This window comes from Myodes glareolus, chromosome 23 (genome assembly GCF_982192425.1).
Source record: "Myodes glareolus chromosome 23, mMyoGla1.1, whole genome shotgun sequence".
In the NCBI taxonomy this organism is placed as follows: Eukaryota; Metazoa; Chordata; class Mammalia; order Rodentia; family Cricetidae; genus Myodes; species Myodes glareolus.
This window is the reverse complement of record NC_142048.1, coordinates 32,265,392-32,286,784: the sequence shown is the minus strand read 5'-3', so window position 1 is coordinate 32,286,784 and position 21,393 is coordinate 32,265,392. Positions and strand designations below refer to the sequence as shown.

At 40.2% G+C, this 21,393-nt stretch overlaps 1 protein-coding gene and 1 long non-coding RNA gene across 3 annotated transcripts in view; one reads left to right on the top strand and one right to left on the bottom strand.

Annotated features, from left to right (window-relative positions):
• Nucleotides 1-6,428, top strand: part of LOC125405277 (uncharacterized) — a 19,054-nt gene extending 12,626 nt beyond the window's left edge. The window contains exons 2-4 of one of the 2 annotated variants that reach the window (XR_014998493.2): nt 1,810-1,984; nt 3,816-3,898; nt 5,900-6,428. This is a non-coding gene — a long non-coding RNA (uncharacterized LOC125405277). Of the gene's footprint in view, nt 1-1,809; nt 1,985-3,815; nt 3,899-5,686 lie in introns of both variants that reach the window. The other variant, XR_007233524.3, reaches the window with a different exon arrangement.
• On the bottom strand, nt 6,152-21,393 carry Frg1 (FSHD region gene 1). The gene is made up of 9 exons (XM_048441686.3): nt 21,162-21,393; nt 18,807-18,877; nt 16,616-16,741; nt 15,843-15,900; nt 13,051-13,165; nt 9,001-9,105; nt 8,049-8,140; nt 7,488-7,598; nt 6,152-6,275 (listed from the first exon to the last, which is right to left on the bottom strand). Exons 1-9 carry the CDS (start codon nt 21,221-21,223, stop codon nt 6,239-6,241), a joined length of 777 nt encoding a protein of 258 aa, XP_048297643.1. The 5' UTR covers nt 21,224-21,393; the 3' UTR covers nt 6,152-6,238.

The window sequence follows — 21,393 nt, the reverse complement described above, 5'->3', positions numbered from 1 at the left end:
TGTACCACTGAGCCGTACTCCTAGCTCAAGTCAGGAAACTAAACATCTCTCTCTCTGAGAATGCACGAGTATGCTGCTCAGGCTCATGCTGTAGGCTCATAAGCTCTGTCTCAGCCTCTAGACAGGGACTATGTATAAGCATAGGCCACTGTGCCTACTTTTAGTATTTGAATTTCTTATGATTCCTACTGAGATTTACATCCTTTTCACTGTCTCCAAGAAATGTAGCCATTACATTCACATTTTCTTTTGAAATAACTCTGGCATTTTTCTGAAGCAGCAAGTTTCCTAGCTTTGGTAGAGGCTTTCAGGTGTGATCTAGTTCAGTATTCACTCATCTCTAAGGCTTCCTACTTTCTCGTTGGCTTCTATACAGTTTGTGCTTTGGGGCCAGATCTGTAAACACTTAATACAGTTGACTAGTTGTTTCAATAAGGAGGGTGTCATGGAGTCATCATTGCTGTGATGAAACAAGAAAAACCTGGGAAGGAAAGGTTCACTTGGCTTACAGTTCCACAGCACTGTACATCATTGAAGGAAGTCAGGAGGCAGGGTCATGGAGGGATGCTGCTTACTGGCTTGCTCCTCATGGCTTGTTCAGCCTGCTTTTCTTCTCTCTCTCTCCTTCCCTCTCTTCCTCCCTTCACTTGCTCCCTCCCCTCTCCCTCTTGATTTTTTTTTTTTTTTGAGACAGGGTCTCTCTGTTCTGGAATTCACCCTGTAGACCAGACTGGTCTTAAACTCAGAGACCCACCTGCCTCTGCCTTTCGAGTGCTGGGATTAAAGGCATGCACCACCACCACCTGGCTTTAGCCCGCTTTCTTACAGAATCCAGGACCACTAGGCCAGAGGTGGCACCACCCACAATGGGCTGGGCCCTTCTCCATAAATCACTAATTAAGAAAATGCTGGATCTTATGGAGACATTTTCTCAATCAAGCTTCCTTCCTCTCCAGTGACTCTAACTTGTATCAAGTTGACACAATACTAGCCAGCACAGGGTCATACACTGTATAAAACCTACCGTATTGCAGGGACACGGTATAAATTCTACCGTATTGGAAGACCTGGCTGTGAAAACTTCAGCTCCAGAGCTTAATTTGGCATGAGAGTCCCAGAAAAGAAAACATCCCTGCATTTAGTATTAGTCTGTGACACTAAGCAATGACATAGAAGGTCCACAAGTATGATTCCTCTCAGCTCCTGTGTACAGTTACAGCAGGGTGGGGACAGAACCACAGGAGAAAGAAAGAATGACTATGTTTTTATATCTAATGCCAGCTACATGGAAAGCAGGCAGGAGGAACCATTTATCTGCAGGACTTCAACCCAACCACGGAGAAGAGATAGAAAATAACAAATTTCCAAAAGAAATACTTGGATTTTCCCATATAATGCCCTTTTGATTTTCACCCCTACTGTCCCCATCTATCAGGACGGATGCCATTCAGACCCGTCACCCCTACTGTCCCCATCCATCAGGAAGGATGTCATCCAGACCCGTCACCCCTACTGTCCCCCTTTATCAGGATGGATGTCATCCAGACCCGTCACCCCTACTGTCCTCCTCTATCAGGACGGATGCCATCCAGACCCGTCATCCCTACTGTCCCTATCAGGACGGATGTCATCCAGACCCATCACCCCTACTGTCCCCATCTATCAGGATGGATGTCACCACAGCATGTCTGCAATGATCTTCAATAGCACCCCACACCAACCTGAACCCTAATTCTTTTCCTTCTCACTAGCTCACATTTTCAGTTTTAGTGTCTTCAGTTTCCACATTACTGTGATTTTAATATTTAGATGCTGAAAGCCAGGCATGGAGATACACACCTGCAATACCAGTACTTGGGAAGTTGAAGTAGGAAGATCAGGTGTTGAAGACCAGCTTCAGCCACATAGTAAATTTGAGGCCAGCCTGAGCTACTTGAGACCGTGTCCAAAAAACTCTCAAAGGTTAAAAACAAAAGCAATCCTGGTAAGTTACTTTTTGTTCATTTTGTTTTGTTCGAGATAAGAGCATCATGTAATTCAGAATGGATTTCTGATCCTCTTGTTCCACCTCTCAAATCTTGGGATTATAGTTATATACCACTGTAACTGGCAAGTCATTAGTTTTAAAAATATGTGATATTTATTAGTTGTAAATATTTCAGAGTACATAAAGTATTATTTTCAATAGAAATATTTTATATTAAGATGATATTTCCTCTAAGAAATCAGTTTATACACCTCAATGAACTTCTATACGGTTAGGTAAGATCTAATCTGAAAAAATGTGGGCGCTTTTTCTCAGATGTTTTTTATCTCGTATAATCTTATTTTTTGATAAGGCTACCAGACTGTTAGATCAGGGCACTACTGTAGTCAGAGACTCCTGCAATGCCTTAAACAGGATTCCTCACAGTGACCTGAGATGTGAGATGTAAAGAGGAAACAATTACACGCCTTTATTCCATACCACCAAGTATGGGTTGAATCCCGGGCCTCGGGCACTCTCGCTCTGTGACTCCTGATTTAACCTCTGCCACTCTTCCAGACTGATGTTCCAGAAGCACTGATGTAGATAACTGGGCAGATTTGTTATCTACACTTAGTGTCCGCCTTCACTGGTACGTTTACCTCATAACGCAATACATACTTTTATCTTCTCAGGACCTGTAATTAGGTATGCTTATCGTAATAAGGGAAGAAAATTGGAGAATATGAGGCTATCAGAGATCCAGGACTAGACTTTGTACGAAATGCAGACAGATGGAATGTTGTCCCAGGAAAGTCAGTTGGCAGGCAGAGTCTTGGGCACCATGCTAGGGTTTGAAATCAAGGTTCTTTTGATGGTAGTGCTTTTCAAAATGGGTTTCTTTTTTAGTTTTTAGGTTAGCAGAGGGATGAGTTCCACCACGGCATTTTCACACGCTTTGTGCTTCCTCACCCCCAATTTGTCTCCTTTTACTGCTTTCCTATTACAAATGTTCCATTAATTTTTCCATTTCCCTTTTGGTCTCTTCCTCCCATCTCCATGACACACCTCCTCAAAATACACACACACACATACACACACATACACACACACACACACACACACACACGTCATTCTAAATGAAATTCAGAATGATAAAACATGTAGTATTTGTGCGAGTCTGACTTCTTTGGAAACCTAATGATTTCCAGTTAGATCCAATTTCTTGCAAATGTCGTGACTGCACCTTCCTGTATGGTTGTTTAAAATTCCATCCTGTTTTTGCTACATTTATCTACTGATCTGTAGATGAGTACACATCTGTTTCAGTTTCCTGGCTCTTGTGAGCAGTGAAGCAATGAGCATGGGTGGGAAGGTATCTCTGTGGCATGTCGCTTAGTTGCTGGTGTATATGCTCAAGTGGTATGGCTAAGTCATACAGTAGTTCTATTTTTTTTTTTTGAGGAACCTCCATACTGATTTTTAAAACAGGTTTATTATTATTTTTTCGAAACATGGTTTCTTTCTGTAGTCTTGGCTGTTCTAGAACTTACTACATAAACCAGGCTGGCATCGAACTTAGTGATCCATCAGACTCTGTACTTGCTGGCATTAAAGGTGTATGCCACATACCCAGCATGTTTTTTTTTTTTATGTGTATGGGTGTTTTGCATGTCTGTCTATCTGTACGCAGATGTGTACAGTAGCCCGAGGGCAGGTATCATATCTGTCACTGGAGTTACAGACTGTCGTTAGCCAACGTGTGTCTGTTGGAAACTAAACCCAGGTCCTCTGCAAGGGCAACAAGTGCTGATCCCTCTCCAGTCCCTCCATATGGTTTTTTTCAAAGGTAGCTGCCATCAGTCTGTACTCCCGCCATCAGTGGAGAAGGGTTCCTCTTCCTCACCTCTTCTGCAGCATGCTTTCTTAATGGTAAGTTTTACTGGGTGAGATGAAATCTCAAAGCAGTTGTAATTTGCATTTCCTATTAGCTCAAGATGTTGAGTGTTTTCCAACTTATTGGCCATTTGCATGTCTTCTTCAGGGAACTGGCTACTTGGATCATCATTCCATTTATTGAATACATGACTTGTCTAATTTTTGAGGTTCATTACTCTAGGTATTCATCCTGTCTGATGTGTAATGAGCCATTTTGTTATTTCCCCTCATTCAATAGTTTCCTCTTCACTGGTGAATGTTCCTTTGCTGTGTAGAACTTTACACTTCATGTGATTATCAATTATCTCTTATCAGGTCTTGGGATTGTTTCTTGTGGTACTGGGATCCTTTTCGTAAAATCCTGTTTTCCCCCAGTGCCTGGTTTCAGGTCTTACATTGTGATCTTCAATTCATTTTTACCTTAATACAAGACAAATGATGTGTGTGTGGAAATCCAGTTTTCCCAGAATGGTTTATTACAGAGGCAGTATTTTGTCCAATGTGTTTTTGACAACTTTGCCAAGTACATGGATTTATCCTGAGAACTTTGCTTTTCTGTTGGTGATGTCTTTTATTTCACCTGTATCATATTCTTGTTACTATGGCTCCATAGCATGAGATTGGGTTTTAAGATACTGTTAAGGACTGCATTATTGAGTCTTTTATGCTTTTGTAACTGTTGCTTTCTAATTTTGTTAAAAACATCATTGGGATTTTTATGGGAATTGCCCTGAATCTCTAGCTTACATTGAGTAATACAGCTATCTTTTTTGAATAGTATTAATTCTGCCAATCCTTCAACATATCTCTCCATCTTTTAGTGACTTCAGCCCCACCTCCCAATGTGTTTTTTATCACTTGCTTCAGACTTGGAGTTTTTCTTAAAAGCAGACTTCGGGTCTAATGTTGTATTTGTCAAGCCTTGCATCTAAGGATGGTTCCTGGAAATCTATACTAAAGACTACAGATGGGCTGCCATTTTATTCGCTAACTTTGTGCTATTACTCTGTGGTGTTGGGAGGGGAGAAAGCCCAGACGATCATGCGAGTTTGCAGGTTTTACAGCCTTGGAGCATTGGCATTCTAGGTTAGAGGATTTCTGGCTGTGGTGGACTGAGGCTGTCTGGAAGCGCCCTCGTCCTGCTGAGACAGGGATAAGGTGGGCCGAGGGTGCCTACGTAAAGCAGACACCAGGTACAGAACACTAAGACTAGATTTGGAGAGGCACGGAACATAAAACCCCAAAGTAGGCAGAGTTTGACTGGCTAGCAAAGTTTTCTTTTCAATTATGGTTGATTTTAATGTCAACTTGTCACAAATTATAATCAGCTGAGTGAAGAGCCTCACCCAAATACTTGCCCTGATATCCCAGATGTGGGAAGGCCCACTCTGACTGTGGCGTGTCCACCTTTCCCTCTTGTGCTGAGCTGATTCACACTGCTGGTTCCTTCACTATGAGCATTTCCAAGCCTTCATTATGGAGCAGGGACCACAGGCTCTATGGGAAGTTCCTGCGCTTCTGGTGCGAAATCCCAACTCATGAAGTAAGTAAGTGTGGGTCACTGCCCCCACTGTGAGAGAGCTATTTTCTGCTATTCTAGGACAGCTCAAACTACTGAGGTACCCAGTCGCAAAAACTGAGGACTGGGTTCTTAGTGTCTCAGGTGTGATATGGCTATCAGTATTTTAAAGCCCCCTCCTCCCCACTCTAACCCCATTCTGCTCCTCTAGAGAACCTGACTAAAACACTTTTTTTTTTTTTTTTGCCCCTTTTTTGAGACAGGGTCTCATGCAACCCAGGCTGGCCTTGAAATGTCCTTCTGCAGAACAGGACGATCCCTATTGTGATACTAGACTACAAAACAAGCAATTGATCAATCAAACAAACAAGGAAGATAGAAGAAAAAAAACCCAAACAAACGAGAGAGAGAGAGAAAGAAAGAAAGAAAAGAGTATCGAGGCTTTACTTACACTCTAACATCCTCTAAATGTGCAGATCAAGCTTGGACCGCGATAAAGAGAGGCAGCAGAGCAACAAGCAAGAGCCCAGCGCAGCAGGGGAGCGTATTTTCTGAAGAAACACGACAGAGGATTCAGTGAAGAAGTTCTGCAGTCCTTTAAGTGGTTACTCTTACCTGAAAAGTAAATTCCATGAAGGATGTCGATTAAACTTGATCAATCTTGGTCAACCTAGATAATAAATTAAGCTGTAATTTTGAAAGAACTCAAGAAATCTGTAAAAGCAGAGTTATACTGAATATTTTTATTCAGGACAAAAACAAACAACCCCCCCCCAAAAAAAAACAAAAATGAAAGCACCACAAAAACGTCTCTGTCACTTGCAGTATCGGTCAGCTTTCAATTTGGCTCTCCTGTTTTAAGACACAAAGAACAACCAATGTAAAACACACCATATAGAGTCAATTGCTACAAACTAGAAAACAAGCCTGGAAACTCTTCTATTTTCATCACTGTATTCAACATTCACATTAAAATATTTTATTAAAGCTTTACCTTTCAACTTTCTTTAGTCTTATGAAACTTATTTTGTAATATTCAACAGAGGTGGCTTAAGGGCTTTTTCAGGTCACAAGAGACACATTAGTCATTCATGAGCTTAAGCCTGCCCTAAGCTTCTACTGGGCAACAATGGTGTATTTTTTTAAACTGGTTTAAAAGTTGCTAAACAAACAGCTTATTCTATTTTAGAGTTCACAGTCTGACTATATTTTATGTCCTTTTGACTTCTCAAAACCACACACATATTAATTTTTCAACTAAAAAAAAATTCCTCCCATTAACTGAGTTCACCTTTACCAACCAGTTAACAGGAAGTATGCAATTAAGTATTATTTATCAGATAGTGGGAAGGCTTAAGAGTGATTTATAACAGGAGGCTTTATGACTGACAGGAGATTATCAGATTCCTTTTTAGTTCGGCACTCTATTGACAGACAGCTTTAAGACCGCAGCTAACTTCCCTGCCTGTTTTTCCAGGTAGTAACTGTAGGCTGTTACTTTTTAAAACAAAAATAAACTGGAACAAATATTAATGTATTATAAATATCTTGCACACTGCTAAATCTAACGTTACTAAAACAGGTTCAATTTCCCTTACTAGACTTTTAGTCTGGATACAAATTCATACACTGAATCTGTTTTAGAAACCTCTACCATACAAACAGAACACACAGAATCTTGGCATTACTCAAGCAACTTTCTAGCTTTGTTCCAAATTTTTAAGGGAAGATGATGGGAAGCAAACTTATGAGAGGCAAGCATGGTAACTGCTACACCATGGAGACAGCCTGGAGGAAGCATGGTAATCACTGCAATATAAAAATGACCTGGTGGTTCAGTAAATTTATGAAATAGTTTAAGACGAACCTGAAAAGCTAAATGAATTTAAGTATTTACATTCTGGTTATAATTTAGAAATTTGTTTTTAGCACACTTTACCCAGTCTTATGTCTTCTTTAGGTAACATTACCATATAAATTAGAGAAGACAGAAATCCTAAAACAACAGCAATATAAGAACATACTACCTTTGAAACTGTTGAAATTATGCAAATATGCAATTACCTGTCCAGAAGAGTCTCATGCAAAAACCCATCTTTCCGAGCCTTTTTAAGAATTTTACTATCTTCTTTGCTTACTTTGAGTTTGTGGTCTTGGAAGCTCTGAAATTTCTTTCTGTGAAGAAGATCTCTCATTGAAAAAAATCAAACTCAAACTTTTATTGTGTTCCCTTACTAAATTCCAAATACTACTAAAAGTTTCCCCCACTCATTTATTTAACAAACCTAATTATATTTCTTCAGAAATTGACAGTTTTTCTATTACAAAGGTGATTTCTTATGATCCATCAAAGGGGCTGTCACTCGCGTAGCCCTACACAGCTTCCTTCTAAGGATGCTGGCTGGCTGTAGCCCTCATTTCTGGAACATGAATGGCCTCTGGGTGACAGTAACTCTATTAGAGGAAGGAGAGCTGACTAACCCAAGTGTCTTTAGCTTTAAGCACACAGCTCTTCGCTCTGTCCTTGAGTTCCCATTACTGGCTCTTCATTCCTGCAGGTACTTTGTTATCAGGTGTCCTGAGAAACCCTACTGTCAGAGTGGAGTCTGAAAGGAAAATACATACACATAGTTGATTTCACACTGCTTCACATTTCCTTTGTCCTCTTCTGGGATGTCATCTTTCTTCTTGGTTTCTCTTTCAGCACAGGATCTAATCTAGATATTGATGAGAACCCAATAGGTTACACATTTATCTTCCTCTCCTCACCTGCTAGGCAAGAGCACTCTAAGTGATTTCTTACTCAAGCCAAGAAAACAATGAACTTAGCAATAAGATTTAGGAAAAGACAAGCTCAAAATATATGATGTGTTTTAGATTTTGTACACATGTATCACTTACAGAATCAGCTGGAATCAAATATAAGTTTAAACAAGGTTTCATCAGATTCCATTTAGCTACCTGATGATCCTGAAAGTTTATTTATGACATATATATATATTTGCAGATTCAGTCATGTGTTGCAGCATTGTTTGAGGACAAAAGCCAGGAGACAATCTACATTTCAATTTATAAGAGACTGCCTGAATAAAGTAAGAAAGAACTCTAAAACAGAGCACTATGTAGGTGAGGAGGGCAAGACATCTGATACAGATTTACAGGGACAGGGATCTTCAGGATACAACAGTAAACAGGAAAGGTGTTTATATAAGACAGTACAGCAAGCAAGCAACAGTAACACCAAATGAAGCGAACAACGGGGGATAGGCAGGGACAGGGCAGGATGGGAACTAGGTAAGCAGTGCAGGCGGGAGACGCAAGGCTTTGTGTGCTTTCACTTTGAGACTTCCATGCTATGAGAACATATCATCTATCTTAAACATGAAGTATTAGGAAAGCTGTGTAGAAGCTCTGACCATTGGTTTCTCATCTGCATAGCACAAACACGGCATCCCTGGACGTGTGATAGTTAAAGCACCTCTGGGTGAGCACAGAAGACGGGGCTAGGGTGGGAAAGGGACAGTCGGGGCTGTCCAATGTTTCACGGACATCACCACAGCCTGTAGGAGGTACTTACCTTTATCATTTCTTCTTCTCCTGCTGTTTTATTCTTTGCTTCTATATCACCTGCCTCATTACATCTAATAAAGCAGCTATTTGAGGCCAATAAAGCCATTTTCCCCTAAATAAAACAACAACAACAAAAAAATAAAATAAAACAAGCTATGAAGACTTGTAGAAATCGTAAGTCATTTACCTAATTTAAAAATTTCTCCCCAATTATAAAATCAAGAAGAATTTTGAGAAATCCTGCAAAATACAAAAGCATACAGAAGGAAAACCAAAATCACCCCAAATCTTGATATTCAAATATTATCACACTAAACCCTTTATTACCTTTTACTTTCTTCTATCAGGACATTAATTAATTAATTAATTAATAAAATTAATTTCTTTAATTCCTATCTCTGAAGATACAACTCAATACTTAAGTTAAAATTTATCTATAAAGAAAACAAAACTTATGAATAATATACAATAATTTACTGAAATACTGGTATTCCAAGTGCAATTTCTTTTATTCCATAATTAAAAGCATTAAAAGCCTTTGGCCTATAGGGAATTCTGTGTAGAGTGACATACTTTTAGGGATCAAATGTTTATGATTATACTGATTTCTACTAAATAAAACTTCAAAAACTAATTTTCTTGTGGATCTGAATGTGAATTATAGTTAAGTTCTCCTAATTGTAAGGTTTAATTATAATTTTTATTTGGATGATTCTTATAGAAAACTTTGACTATCAGGAAAACAATTCACAAATACAATAATACAGAATAACCCTGAAACATCCAGTTAGAACAGCATGAATCCCACGGATTCTGTTTGGTGTCTTAGTCAAGGCGGCAGGACTCCACTGTATGCAGCCACACCCTCTCCCAGAATCCACTGGGGCCGTGGGTAACTGCTTCTGCAGTTTAACCTGCTGCACATTGGCTTTTAAGTCTTTTGTTTGAATTATAAGAAAGGAAAGTGTCTTCCTAAAAGTAAAGTGAAATAAATGGCCTTGTAGTTTGTCATCCTGACCTATGATATATTGGTCTTCCCAACTAGTATAATTTTTATTGTATTTTTAAGTTAGTTATTGTGCATGTATGATGTATGCATGCATGTACACGTGTCATAGTGTGTGCGCAGAGGTCAGCTCTGTTGAGTTAGTGCTCTCCTTCCACCTTCATGTGGGTTCTGATAATCAGGCTGTCAGTGCTGAGCAACCACACAGGCCATAAATTGGAAACAACCTAGAGGCTCCCCAAAAGAAGAATATGGTACATTTACACAATAGAATATTGTTCAGACATTAAAAAAATGAAATCATGAAATTTACAGGTAAATGGATGAAACTAGAAAAAAAACCATCCTGAGTGAGGTAACTCAAATCTAGAAAGAAAAATCCACTTACGTGTTGATGTTAGCTATTAATTCACTGATAAGCAAGCTATGATCCATGTAACCACAGAGGTGAGGTATAGAACAAGGGAGTGGGAGGAGAGACACATCTCCCTAGGGAGGATAGTTATAGATGGATGAGGGGTAAGAGCTTGGATTGGGGAACGGGGGGAATACAGGAAGGAATTTCTAAAATTAAGGGCCATTTGCAGGGTCACACGAAAGCCTAATACAGTAGAAACTTCCAAAATACAGACATATGAAGGTGATCTAAACGAAATCACCAAAGAACAGGGGAGATAGAACCCCAAATGGATATCTTTCATTATCAAAGACAGCTTCCAGGACAGGGAATGGGTGACATTTGCATTGGTATAGATCTTGGTTTACTGATATAAATTTAAGGTCAATCTTGTTATATGTATATTTCTGTTCTTGATTAAGGTGTTGTGACTGTGTAGTTCATTTAAAAATGTAATGTATAATAAAAAAATATAGTCATCTACAATACTCAAGCTTGTAGTCACGTTAGCTAGATTTGCTAGATGTATAGAGATATATTTCAGTCTGACAGGTGCTCTTCAAATCTTTCAGAGACCTTCAGAATACGGCATTTAAAATGTTTAAGAACTTATGAATTTTCATGACAGTGAGACACGTCTGCTCCTGGCAGCACCAGTTACTTCAAGAGGAAGATGGGTATCGAAGAGGCTCCTTATGGAGTTGGTTAGCCATTTGAGCAGGAAACTGTTCTTGCCTGGACTGCTTAACTGAATATGCAGGACCCACAGAGAAATGACTGTTGAACTTGCGTAAAGGTGAGATAATCCTTCAGGGTTCCTGCTTCATGAAAGAGTCTGCTAGCCATTCTGCAGGATACAGAAGAAAGTGACTAAACTGTCTTTGAAATTTCTGCTTCATGGAAAAGTATGCTAGATACTATGGGCCTGTGGGCTGAAGATGGATGCCCCAACAGACAGAAGAACTTTGGGTGACTGTCCAGGCAGCAAGATGTCTTTGTCATTTCTAGAGTTTTGGGAGTTGCTTACAATGCACTTCCTGTTAACTGGAGTCTTTGATGAAGTTAAAGAATTTATAGTTATAGTTTTCCTTAGTTATGATAAAAGATAAAGTACATATAAATATTGTAACTGTAATTCTTGCTTGACACCTGTTTTGTTATATGTAGTTTAGCTATGCTAAAGTTAAAGCCTTCCTTTTTGTTTAAACAGAAAAGGGGAAATGGTGTAGGAGTCTTTCTGTCTGTGTGTTGCTTTTCTTGATTAATGAATAAAGAAACTTGCACTGGCCTGTTGATAGGGCAGGATTTAGGTAGGCGGGGAAGACAGAACTGAATTCTGGGAGAAAGAAGGCAGAGTCAGAGGAAGCTGCCATGGAACTGCCACCAGAGTAAGACATGTCAAATCTTTGCCCAGTATGCCACTGCCATGTGGCGATATACAGATTAATAGAAATGGGTTAAATGAAGATGTAAGAGTTAGCCAATAATAAGCTAGAGCTAATGGGCCAAGCAGTGATTTAATGAATAGAGTTTCTGTGTGGTTATTTCGGGGCTAAGTTAGCTGGGTGGCCAGGACTAACAATAGGGCCCTCCTTGCAACATACATCTCATCAAGTTGTTGGTCAATAGGGTCCTATGGGAACTTCACAACTTAGGCTAGCAGCAGGGTTACTGATTGCTCTTGAAAAAAATGATAGCAAGACCTTTATTACTGAAGGCAATACCCACATAACTCACTAAACTCAAAGGAGTAGAGCTGGCACCTACTTAGAGCCTTATCTCCTGTTCATGATATTGGAAGGTGGCCTGGAAGCTATCAAAGGAAAAAGGTAAACACCAACCCAGCTACAAACCCTTTTATCTACAAAGGTGATCTGCCTGCAGGATACACTGGCGCAACAGTGGCTCAAAGCTTGTGGGAGTAGTAAGCAACCAGTATCGAATTTGATTTAAGGCCACGCCATGAGATGGAGCCTATACCCACTGCTGTTAGGGTGGCCAAGGACAGTAGACAGGTCAGGCTGCTGCAATCTCAACTCAGGTCCTCATACTGATGCCACAGGTGTTCCTGCCAAGGAGCCACCTCTGCAGTCCTGACGCACACTGTGCTGAACTGAACAGCTACTGAACTTCTCTGGCCTGTTCTAGTTTTCTTTACAGTTTTTGATATATTACAACTGATATTTGCTAAAATTGACATATCTTAAACTTGTTTATACTGATTTTCTTCCATAAATTGAAACTTAGAGCTCTACAAAGTGTATATATTTCCGTGAATGATACCATGATTTACTATTTCATACACAAACAGTCACAATGCATTAGCTTCCTCTATTACCTCTTGTCAGTCTCTAAAGGTTCTGAACCAACTGATGTGAAACCAATGCTCCTGGAACACCCTGGGATTTACTTCTTTTCAGACAACAAGGCCTCAACGGTGGCCAGAAACCAGAATGGGGAAGGGACTCCTTTTCAATGCACTGTTTTGATATCATTATAGGGTTATAACTTCATTCTAATTTTTTTCAGTTTAATGTATAATACTATTACAATCTACCCTTTACTGTTTTATTGTTAGTTTTAGAGAGTGTGCTTTTCCTAATAATGATGTTTTCTTAAACTGGCAGAGCGCCCGTCTAAGTAATAGTACTTACATCTTGAAACACTGGTTCCCATTGTTCTCTTGGCCCAATTGCATCCGACCGCCCAACAACAAGTCCATCTGAATTTATACCAAGATATTTTCCATAGCCAGATTTCAGGGCAATCCTTTGGTTTAATAAAAAAGGTAAATGTTAAAAACTAAGAGTAAAAATTTAAATATAAAATAAAGAGTATATTATGTTTACTTATATAGCTGTGTGTATATATAGGCATATACATTAATAAATCCAGACACGTTTATAGTGAATACTATATTCTCTATAATCTTATATTTTATTTTCTAATATAATTATTATACAATATCTTATATTATACAGAAATTGTTTTCCAAATGCATTATTGTCCTATCACAGATGTATAAACCATTATTGGAGAGGGAGGTGGGGAGGGGGAGGGGAAAGGGAGGCTGGGAAGAGGTGGAAATTTTAATAAATTTTAATAAATAATAATAAAATAAATAAATAAAATAAAATATAAATAAAAAAAATACTGTAAGAGCCAGAGGGAAAAACAATAAAATAAAAGTCATCTTTTATGCTATTACAATCTTACTGATTTCCCTGATATATATATATATAAAACTGCTGATCTGTCTTTAGAAGAAGAAGGCACTGGATTGAAGGTTATTAACTTATGATTGTAAAACAGGGTTTTTAATAGCCCAGGCTGACTCCCACCAGATGTTAAAACTTTACAGTTTGTTAACCTGCTTTCATGTAAAGGCTACAACAACTTCGATTCTCACCTCAATTTAAGAGAGATTTTACTGAGGAGATGGGTTGTGTTCTAAGCCAGCAGCTCTTAACCTTCCCAATGTTGTGACCCTTTAACACAGTTCCCCATGTTGTGGTGACCCCAACCATGAGATTATTTTGTTGTTACTTTATAACTGTAATTTGGCTACTATTATGAGTAGTAATGTAAATAATATGATATTCAGGATATCTGATGTGACCCCTGTAAAAGGGTCGTTCGACCCCCAAGTTGAGAACCACTGCTCTAACCTATGCATCAGGCTAAAAAATTATTTTAATCATGTACTTTTGAAAAAGTATATCCTCGGTACGGTGGCATGTGCTTTTGCACACGAGGCAAAGACAGGTGAATTTGTGAGTTAGAGGCCACTTTGGACTACATGACAAGTTCCAGGCCGGCCAGAGGTACATAGTAAAATCCTGTGTGAAAGGGGGGGGGGAGGGAGAGCGAGAGGGGGGGAGGGAGGGAAGGGGAGAGAGAGAGAGAGGAAGAGAGAGAGAGAGAGAGAGAGAGAGAGAGAGAGAGAGAGAGAGGGGAAGAAAAGAAAAACGAAGTATGTTTTCATTGCTAAATTGATCTGGGTGTCTTTGAGGGTAGGCCCAGAGCGTTTTAACTGAGGAGGCAATACATACCATGATGTGAGTGGTACCATCTTACGAACTGGGTTTCCAGAATATATGAAGTGAGGAAAAGAAGAAAGCCAGCTGTGGGCCGGCTCACCCCTCACTATGCTGATGCCTGGTAATATGGAGTCCTGGACACATGCGCACTCTTCTGCCTCCCTGGACTCTGCGACACATTCTCTGTCAAGATCATCCTTATTCTCTTAAACCAAAAATCTGACTATTTTTTCTTAAGTTGTTTCTTGTCAGGTCTCAGTAAGAAAGTAAGAAAAATAACCAATATACTAAAAATGCTGAAATATACAACATGGGAAAATATTTGCACAATAGTTACTAGGGAGAAAGGTATCAGCATGTCTGTATTTTCCTCTTCCACTTCAAAACTAGCTGGTGTGTGTCCCCTTTCTACTGATGCCGTCAGCACTGTGAATGCTATGCAGACACACCACCAGCTAACCACTCACTGCCTGGGGAGATTGTTGCAAATACCTTCCTCACTTTCTACTGCTCATAAGATTTCTGTTTGTAACCATAAGGAAATTTACTGACTGACATTTTGTTCCTTTGCTTTGCTCCTAAGTCTGAAAAGCGAAATATAAAACTTTTCGCTGAAAAGCGAAATATAAAACTCATTATTTAAATGTGATTTTAGAAAACTTTGATTTCTGATTTTTATTTGCCAATCAGTTTCTGGGGAAGTTGAACTGACTTCATATGCAGTTGGGGGTTGCTGTAAATCCATACAAAATAGAATCACTGGCAGATCTTCTTTCATGTTTATTTTCTTCTCATGCTCTTTCTGATCTATTTAACTTGGTCTGTTGACATTATTAATTTTCATTTTTAGGCTCTTATTATACATGTAGACATTCCCCCAAACTCCCAAAACCAGAAATCAAAAACAATTCTGATTATGAATGTTTTCTGAATACCATAAAAATCTCCTTTTCAAGCCAGGTGTGGTGGCACAAATCTTTAATCCCAGCACTTGGGAGGCAGGGGCAGGCAGATCTCTGAGAATTTGAGGCCAGCCTGGTCTACAGAGTGAGTTTCAGGACAGCCAGGACTCCATAGAGAGACACTGTCTTTAAAAAAAAAAAAAAAAAAAGAAAGAAAAGAAAAGAAAAAAAAAGAGGGAAATAATCTCCTTTTCAAAATACTGTCTTTCAATTAAAATTATGCTGACTGTATTCACCAATAGTGTAGCTTTTTTTTTTACACAAAAGTGAAATTATTCTTATTCGAAACAGGGTTCCGTGTACATTATACAGCCAAAGTGGCCTTGAACTCCTGGTCCTCCCGACTCTGTCTTTTATGTGCTGGTAGGTAAGGCATGCACCACAATGCATGGTTAAGTGAAGTTTAATTTTAAGGCTTTTAAATACAGTTCAACTAAAGCTTACCTGGAATCAGACAGTTTGACAGCAGTAAATTGCTCTGGAGGACTGGGGCCCTCATCAACTACAGAGAAACAAAAATGGTAAATATATAACTTTTGCTATAAATACATACATAAAGATATTTTATGCTTTAAAAACTATTTTTCCCCCTGAAATTACAGGTAAGGATATTAAGATATTTGCACACACTGTAATAATGCACCATCTATACTATCAAGGCATTGTTACAGGGTGAATTTATGTACTTTGAAGGACAGTTTAGCATGACTTATTTAGCCACTGCCACTATAATCTTACGTTTTAAAACACAGCACATAAATAACAGTTTGTGAATTACTAACTGCTTTTATTTACCCAAGGAACATCCATTCTGGCCAAGGCATACGCCCTTTTATTTTCCAATTACTGCATTCCTTGTGGTGCTTCCTTGTAGGCTAAGGATAAGGAGAAAACATCTAAATGTCTGTTAACCATACCAGTTCTAAAGGAAGAAAAAAACTTCACACTTCTGATTCATTACTTTTTTTATCTTTTCTTTCCACTTACAATTGTAGGTTTTATGTGATTTTAATGCTATTCTTTTTTCCATAGGGTTTCTGATAGTAGTCAGAAAGTTTCCAACACTTATTCTGGAAAAAGACGCTTCATAATAACAGGAATGAGAAAGGGAGAATGGGAGGAGCTCAGGTTGATGGCAGTCTTGCTTTGAAACATGCCTCAGGACTTAAGTACAAACTTTGTAAGGTTCTACTTGGCAGGGCTTCCCCATCACAAACCTTCTCTATGCGGCGCTCCCAGTGTAAAAAGGCCATTGTCCAGTGCATGGATATATGCTCCTTTATCCATCTCAATGGCAATGGTTCCTGAAATCTCCCCAAAGTTGGATACAGTCCACCAGATTCCTACAAAATAAAAAAAAAATCAAGGTTTAACCATTTTATTTACTTTAGGGTTGCTCAAGGTTTTCTGCTGCTTATACTATAACATTTCTAAAAGCCTATATTTGATGATCATAAGAATCATCACAGAGAAACCTGGTTTATCCTTCATTGACTTTCTCCTAATTGTACCACCGTGCATAGCTCCTGTTCAATCCTTAGAACTTTACAGTGACATAATCCTGAACCTTACTCATATTTTACCAGTTTTGCTTGAACTTGTTTGTTTATATGGGTGGATTCCTGTGACAAACCTCACAGCCCAGGTCTCTAACACACGCAGAGACACAGAAAGACAAGAATATGAGTGGTGGTGGCGCACGCCTTTAATCCCAGCACTAGGGAGGCAGAGGCAGGTGGATCTCTGTGAGTTCGAGGCCAGGCTGGTCTACAAGAGGTAGTTCCAGAACAGGCTCCAAAGCTACAGAGAAACCCTGTCTCAAAAAACAAAAAAAACAAAACAACAAAAAACCAACAAATAAAAAACACCCACATGGAAAACCAAAAATCAAATCAAATCAAACTAAAAGGGTAAGAGAATAGTTTCTCTGATTGCATACCCCATCCCACATGCTTTCCACTGGCAATGTTTAGGTGAGTCCCACAGAGAGAGGCGCTCTTCAGCCAACAGCCTCTCCTTTTCCTCCAAGGATGCCTGATAACAATACCAAATGCTACACACATGAATGCTTCCCAACACCTATAGTAAACCTTCAGGCATGCTAGGTAACTATCCTACCACTGAGCCACACCTAAGCCTACAGTCAATAGTAAATAAATAATTTTAACACAGAACCTCAATAGTGAATTTCAGAAAAATAATAAATTTGACAGACTTCAAAATTTTCAGTCTCTGCCAAAGTAGAGAAAATGATACATTACGTTTAGAGATCTCCACTGCCTAAAAAGCTATCCACGGCATGTTTGTGTTTTCTTCCTGGGAATTCAAGTTGCCTCCATTCAAAGGCCAGAGGTATGTTTACATGTTTCTTGGTTGCAGGATCACCCCAGAGCCAAGCTGTCAAAAAGCAACAGGTGCTATAAACATGGCTCACTGATGCCACCCATCACTAAGTCAATCACAGTTTTGTTTTGGTGGTGGAGACCCAACTTATATAATTCACCACTTATAGCTTAACACTGCCTAGTGCTATAGACACTGAGAGAGACTCTTGATAGAGGCGGCAGTTATGGGGTTAGGGAGATATCTGGTGCTAGGGAAATTCCCAGGAATCCACAAGGATGATCCCAACTAAGACTCCTAGCAATAGTGGAGAGGGTGCCTGCACTGCCCTCCCCTGTAATCAGATTGGTGATCACTCTAATTGTCACCAGAGAACCTTCATGTAAGAACTGATGGGAGCAGATGCAGAGACCCACAGCTAAGCACTGAGATGAGCTCCTGGAGTCCAGCTGAAGAGCGGGAGAAGAGATCATAGGAGCAAAGGGGTCAGGTTCATGATGGCAAACCCAGAGACAACTGATCTGAGCTAGTGGGAGTTCATGAACTCTGGACTGATAGCTGGGGAACCTGCATCAGACCCAACTAGGTCCTCTATATGTGAGTGACAGTTCTGTGGCAGGGGCAGTCTATGGGCCCACTGGCAGTGGAACCAGGATTTATCCCTAGTGTACGAACTGGTTTTTTGGAGTTCAATCCCTATGGAGGAATACCTTGCTTAGCCTTGATGCAGCAGGGAGTGACTTGGTCCTTCCTCAATTTGATATGCCACACTTTGTTGACTCCCCATGGAAGGTTTTACCCTTTCAGGAGTGGATGGGGCGTTGCGTTGTGGGAAGGTGTTGGGGGAGCGGGAGGAGAGGAAACTGTGGTTGGTATGTAAAATGAAAAAAAAATCCTTTTAAATAAAAAAAAATAATAATAAAAGAACAACAGTGACATCTAGTGAACTTTCTAAGAGAAGGCTCTGACAAGCACTATCAGTGCTAATGAGGACAACACTTCAAAGGGGACAGAAACCACAAAAGACGCCAACTTTTCACACAGTAAGTAACTAAAGTGGCTTACCCACAATATCAAGTTGGGTCTCCTCATCTTCTTCTCGTTTTCTCTTCTTATCTTTGCTCTTCTTTTTTTTGCTAAGAGAAAGAAAGGATATACATATACATGAGTTTGGGCATACTGATATATGTGTTAAAAATTAGAAGATAAACACTCAGAAGAGCCGTTCAAGCTATATACTGATTTATATAGAAATGATTTTTTAAAATTTACATATATGTGATATTTAAAATACTGAGAAGTTGACTTAGCCCTGTGTTCATGTTGCTACATTTAAAACAATAATATACAGCCCCGTTACTCTGCAGGGGAAAAAAAAAATCAGCCAACCGACTAACAAACAAACCCCCCCTTAATCTGTCAATCACTTTCCCCACTTAGGAGGATAATACTGAAGCCCAGTTCCTAGAGTTACCATGATGGACTATGAGTGACTACTACCCTTCTTCTGTTGCTGAAGAATGAAAAGATGGCGCAGCCTCTGTGCTGGTCACCTTACCACAAGCTAGAGTCATCTGGGCAGAGGCAACCTCAACTGAACAAATGCCCCCACCAGAGTTGGCCTGTGGGCACACGTGTAGGGGCATTTCCTTGATTAATGGTTGACACAGACGGGCCTAACGTACTGTGGGCAGGTGGTCCAGAGCTGTGTAAGAAAGCAGGCTGAACGAGCCAGAAAGAAGCATTTCTCCACGGCCTCTACACTGGTTCCTGCCCTCTCTTTCCTGGATGATGGATTACAAGACGGAAGCTGGTAAGAACCCTCAGCACCACCATGCCTTCGGTTGGGTGTCTTTTGGTCTATCACAGCGGTAGAACCCCTAACTAAGACAACCTCTTTGGAAAACATTTCTCAAAAAGCTAAATACTGAGTTACCATAAATAATGCATAGGTGACTCCACTCTCATATACCTCCAAGAAAAATGAAAAAACTATGTCCAGGAAAAAAAAAAGGAACACTGATAGCATTATCACTAGTGTAAAATGTTCATCAATGAAGAAAGAACAAAACGTGCTAACACCATACAAAAGAAAATCATTCGGCCCCAAAACAGAATAAATACACTGCACTACAATATGCATGCTCCTCAAAACTAAGGGAAATCATATGCCCTCAACCCTTGCACGTGGGAAGTTGAGGTGGTGGATCTCTGAGTTTCAGGCTAGTCAGAGCTATACAGTGAGACCCTGTCTCAACAACCTAAGTAAAAAAAGGACAAACACAAAAAGTTATAGATTGTATAATCCATTGACATAAATATTCATAGCAAGCAAATTCTTATTGACTGAAAGCAGTTGACAGAAACTGGCGGAGGTGGGGGCAGCAGGTATGATTATTTAATAACTAAGGGGTTTACTTTGGAGTGGTAAAAATACTCGTCAACTAAATAGCGGTGAACTTGTAAATATATTAAATTCCACTAGCTGAATACTTTAAAAGGAGTTTATGGTATATTAACTACAGCTCCATAAACGAAAAACACAAAGGGAGATATTAGGGAAAAAAGAGATTATCCAAAGTATTTAAATAAATTTTGAGCCAGGCGGTGGTGGCACACACCTTTAATCCCAGCACCCTGGAGGTGGAGGCAGGCAGATACCTGAGTTCGAGGCCAGCCTGCTCTACAGATAGAGAGTTCCAGGACAGTCAGGGCAACACAGGGAAGCCCTGTCTCAAAAACAGCACGAGTTCTGGAACATGGAAATGCTATACTGGCTTTAATAACGTTTGCCTTAACTTCTTTGCATGTTAACTACAAAGCTTCAGAAGCTGATTCTGTTCTCCCTGTAGCTACCTAAGCAGCTGCAGGTTCAGCCAGGACAATTCTTCACACGCAGTTCTCAAAGGCACGACACTCCCTAGCAAGTGCTGCCACCGAAACTGCTTTATCAGGGATCCCGCAAAGAAGTGCTCGACTTTGGCCAAATCTTCCACAAGAGGACGGAGATACGAATGGGCAGGTATCTTTCCCTAAAGAGCGAATTATAAATCACCACTAGCACGCCCTCACTTGGCTGTTAAGGTCTGCGCTGGCTGTCTCTTCCAATTCTCCTAATTCTTTCATCGTCTCGAGACACAAGAAACATAAAAAAAAAAAATCTGAGTTTTCAATAAACGAGCAAACGAATCGTCAATCTTCGCCACTGGTGCGGTTCACAGTGAGCCCCACACCCCCATCCAAGTCCTAATCAAGCCTTGGGGGTTCCAAGCATGGAGCTCATGGGCCACAGGTCTCCCCGTTTCAGGGGCTCCGCTGTCACGCACCCACATCTCACGCAGCTCTGCCTCTAGATGCCCTGGCCGGGGTGGTCCCGGGGTTGTGCCCGGAGTCGAGACTCCCGGCCGAGCTCAGCCTCACCTCTTGGCTTTAGTTCCCTTGAGCACTAGTTTGGTGGACTTCACATAGGAGTATTCGGCCATGGTTCGGCGCTCAGAGCCAGCAGCCCCGGGTAGAGTTCCTTTGGGCTGGGAGGAGAAAGTGGAGAAGGACGGAGAGCAGCAGCAAAGGCGGGAGATGAGTGCGTCTCTCAGGAATCCCCCGCCTTCTTCAACTCAACGCTCTGAAAAATCTACTTCCTGTTTACTGTGCT

Bases quoted from the DNA above. Each gene is read 5' to 3' on its own strand.
- Frg1 (XM_048441686.3), bottom strand. From the start codon at position 21,223: ATGGCCGAATACTCCTATGTGAAGTCCACCAAACTAGTGCTCAAGGGA. The intron at 13,166-15,842 runs GTAAGCTTTAGT...ATTAAACCAAAG, and splicing joins GTCAAACTGTCTGATTCCAG to GATTGCCCTGAAATCTGGCT. The intron at 6,276-7,487 runs GTAATTGCATAT...GTCTTAAAACAG, and splicing joins CATGAGACTCTTCTGGACAG to GAGAGCCAAATTGAAAGCTG.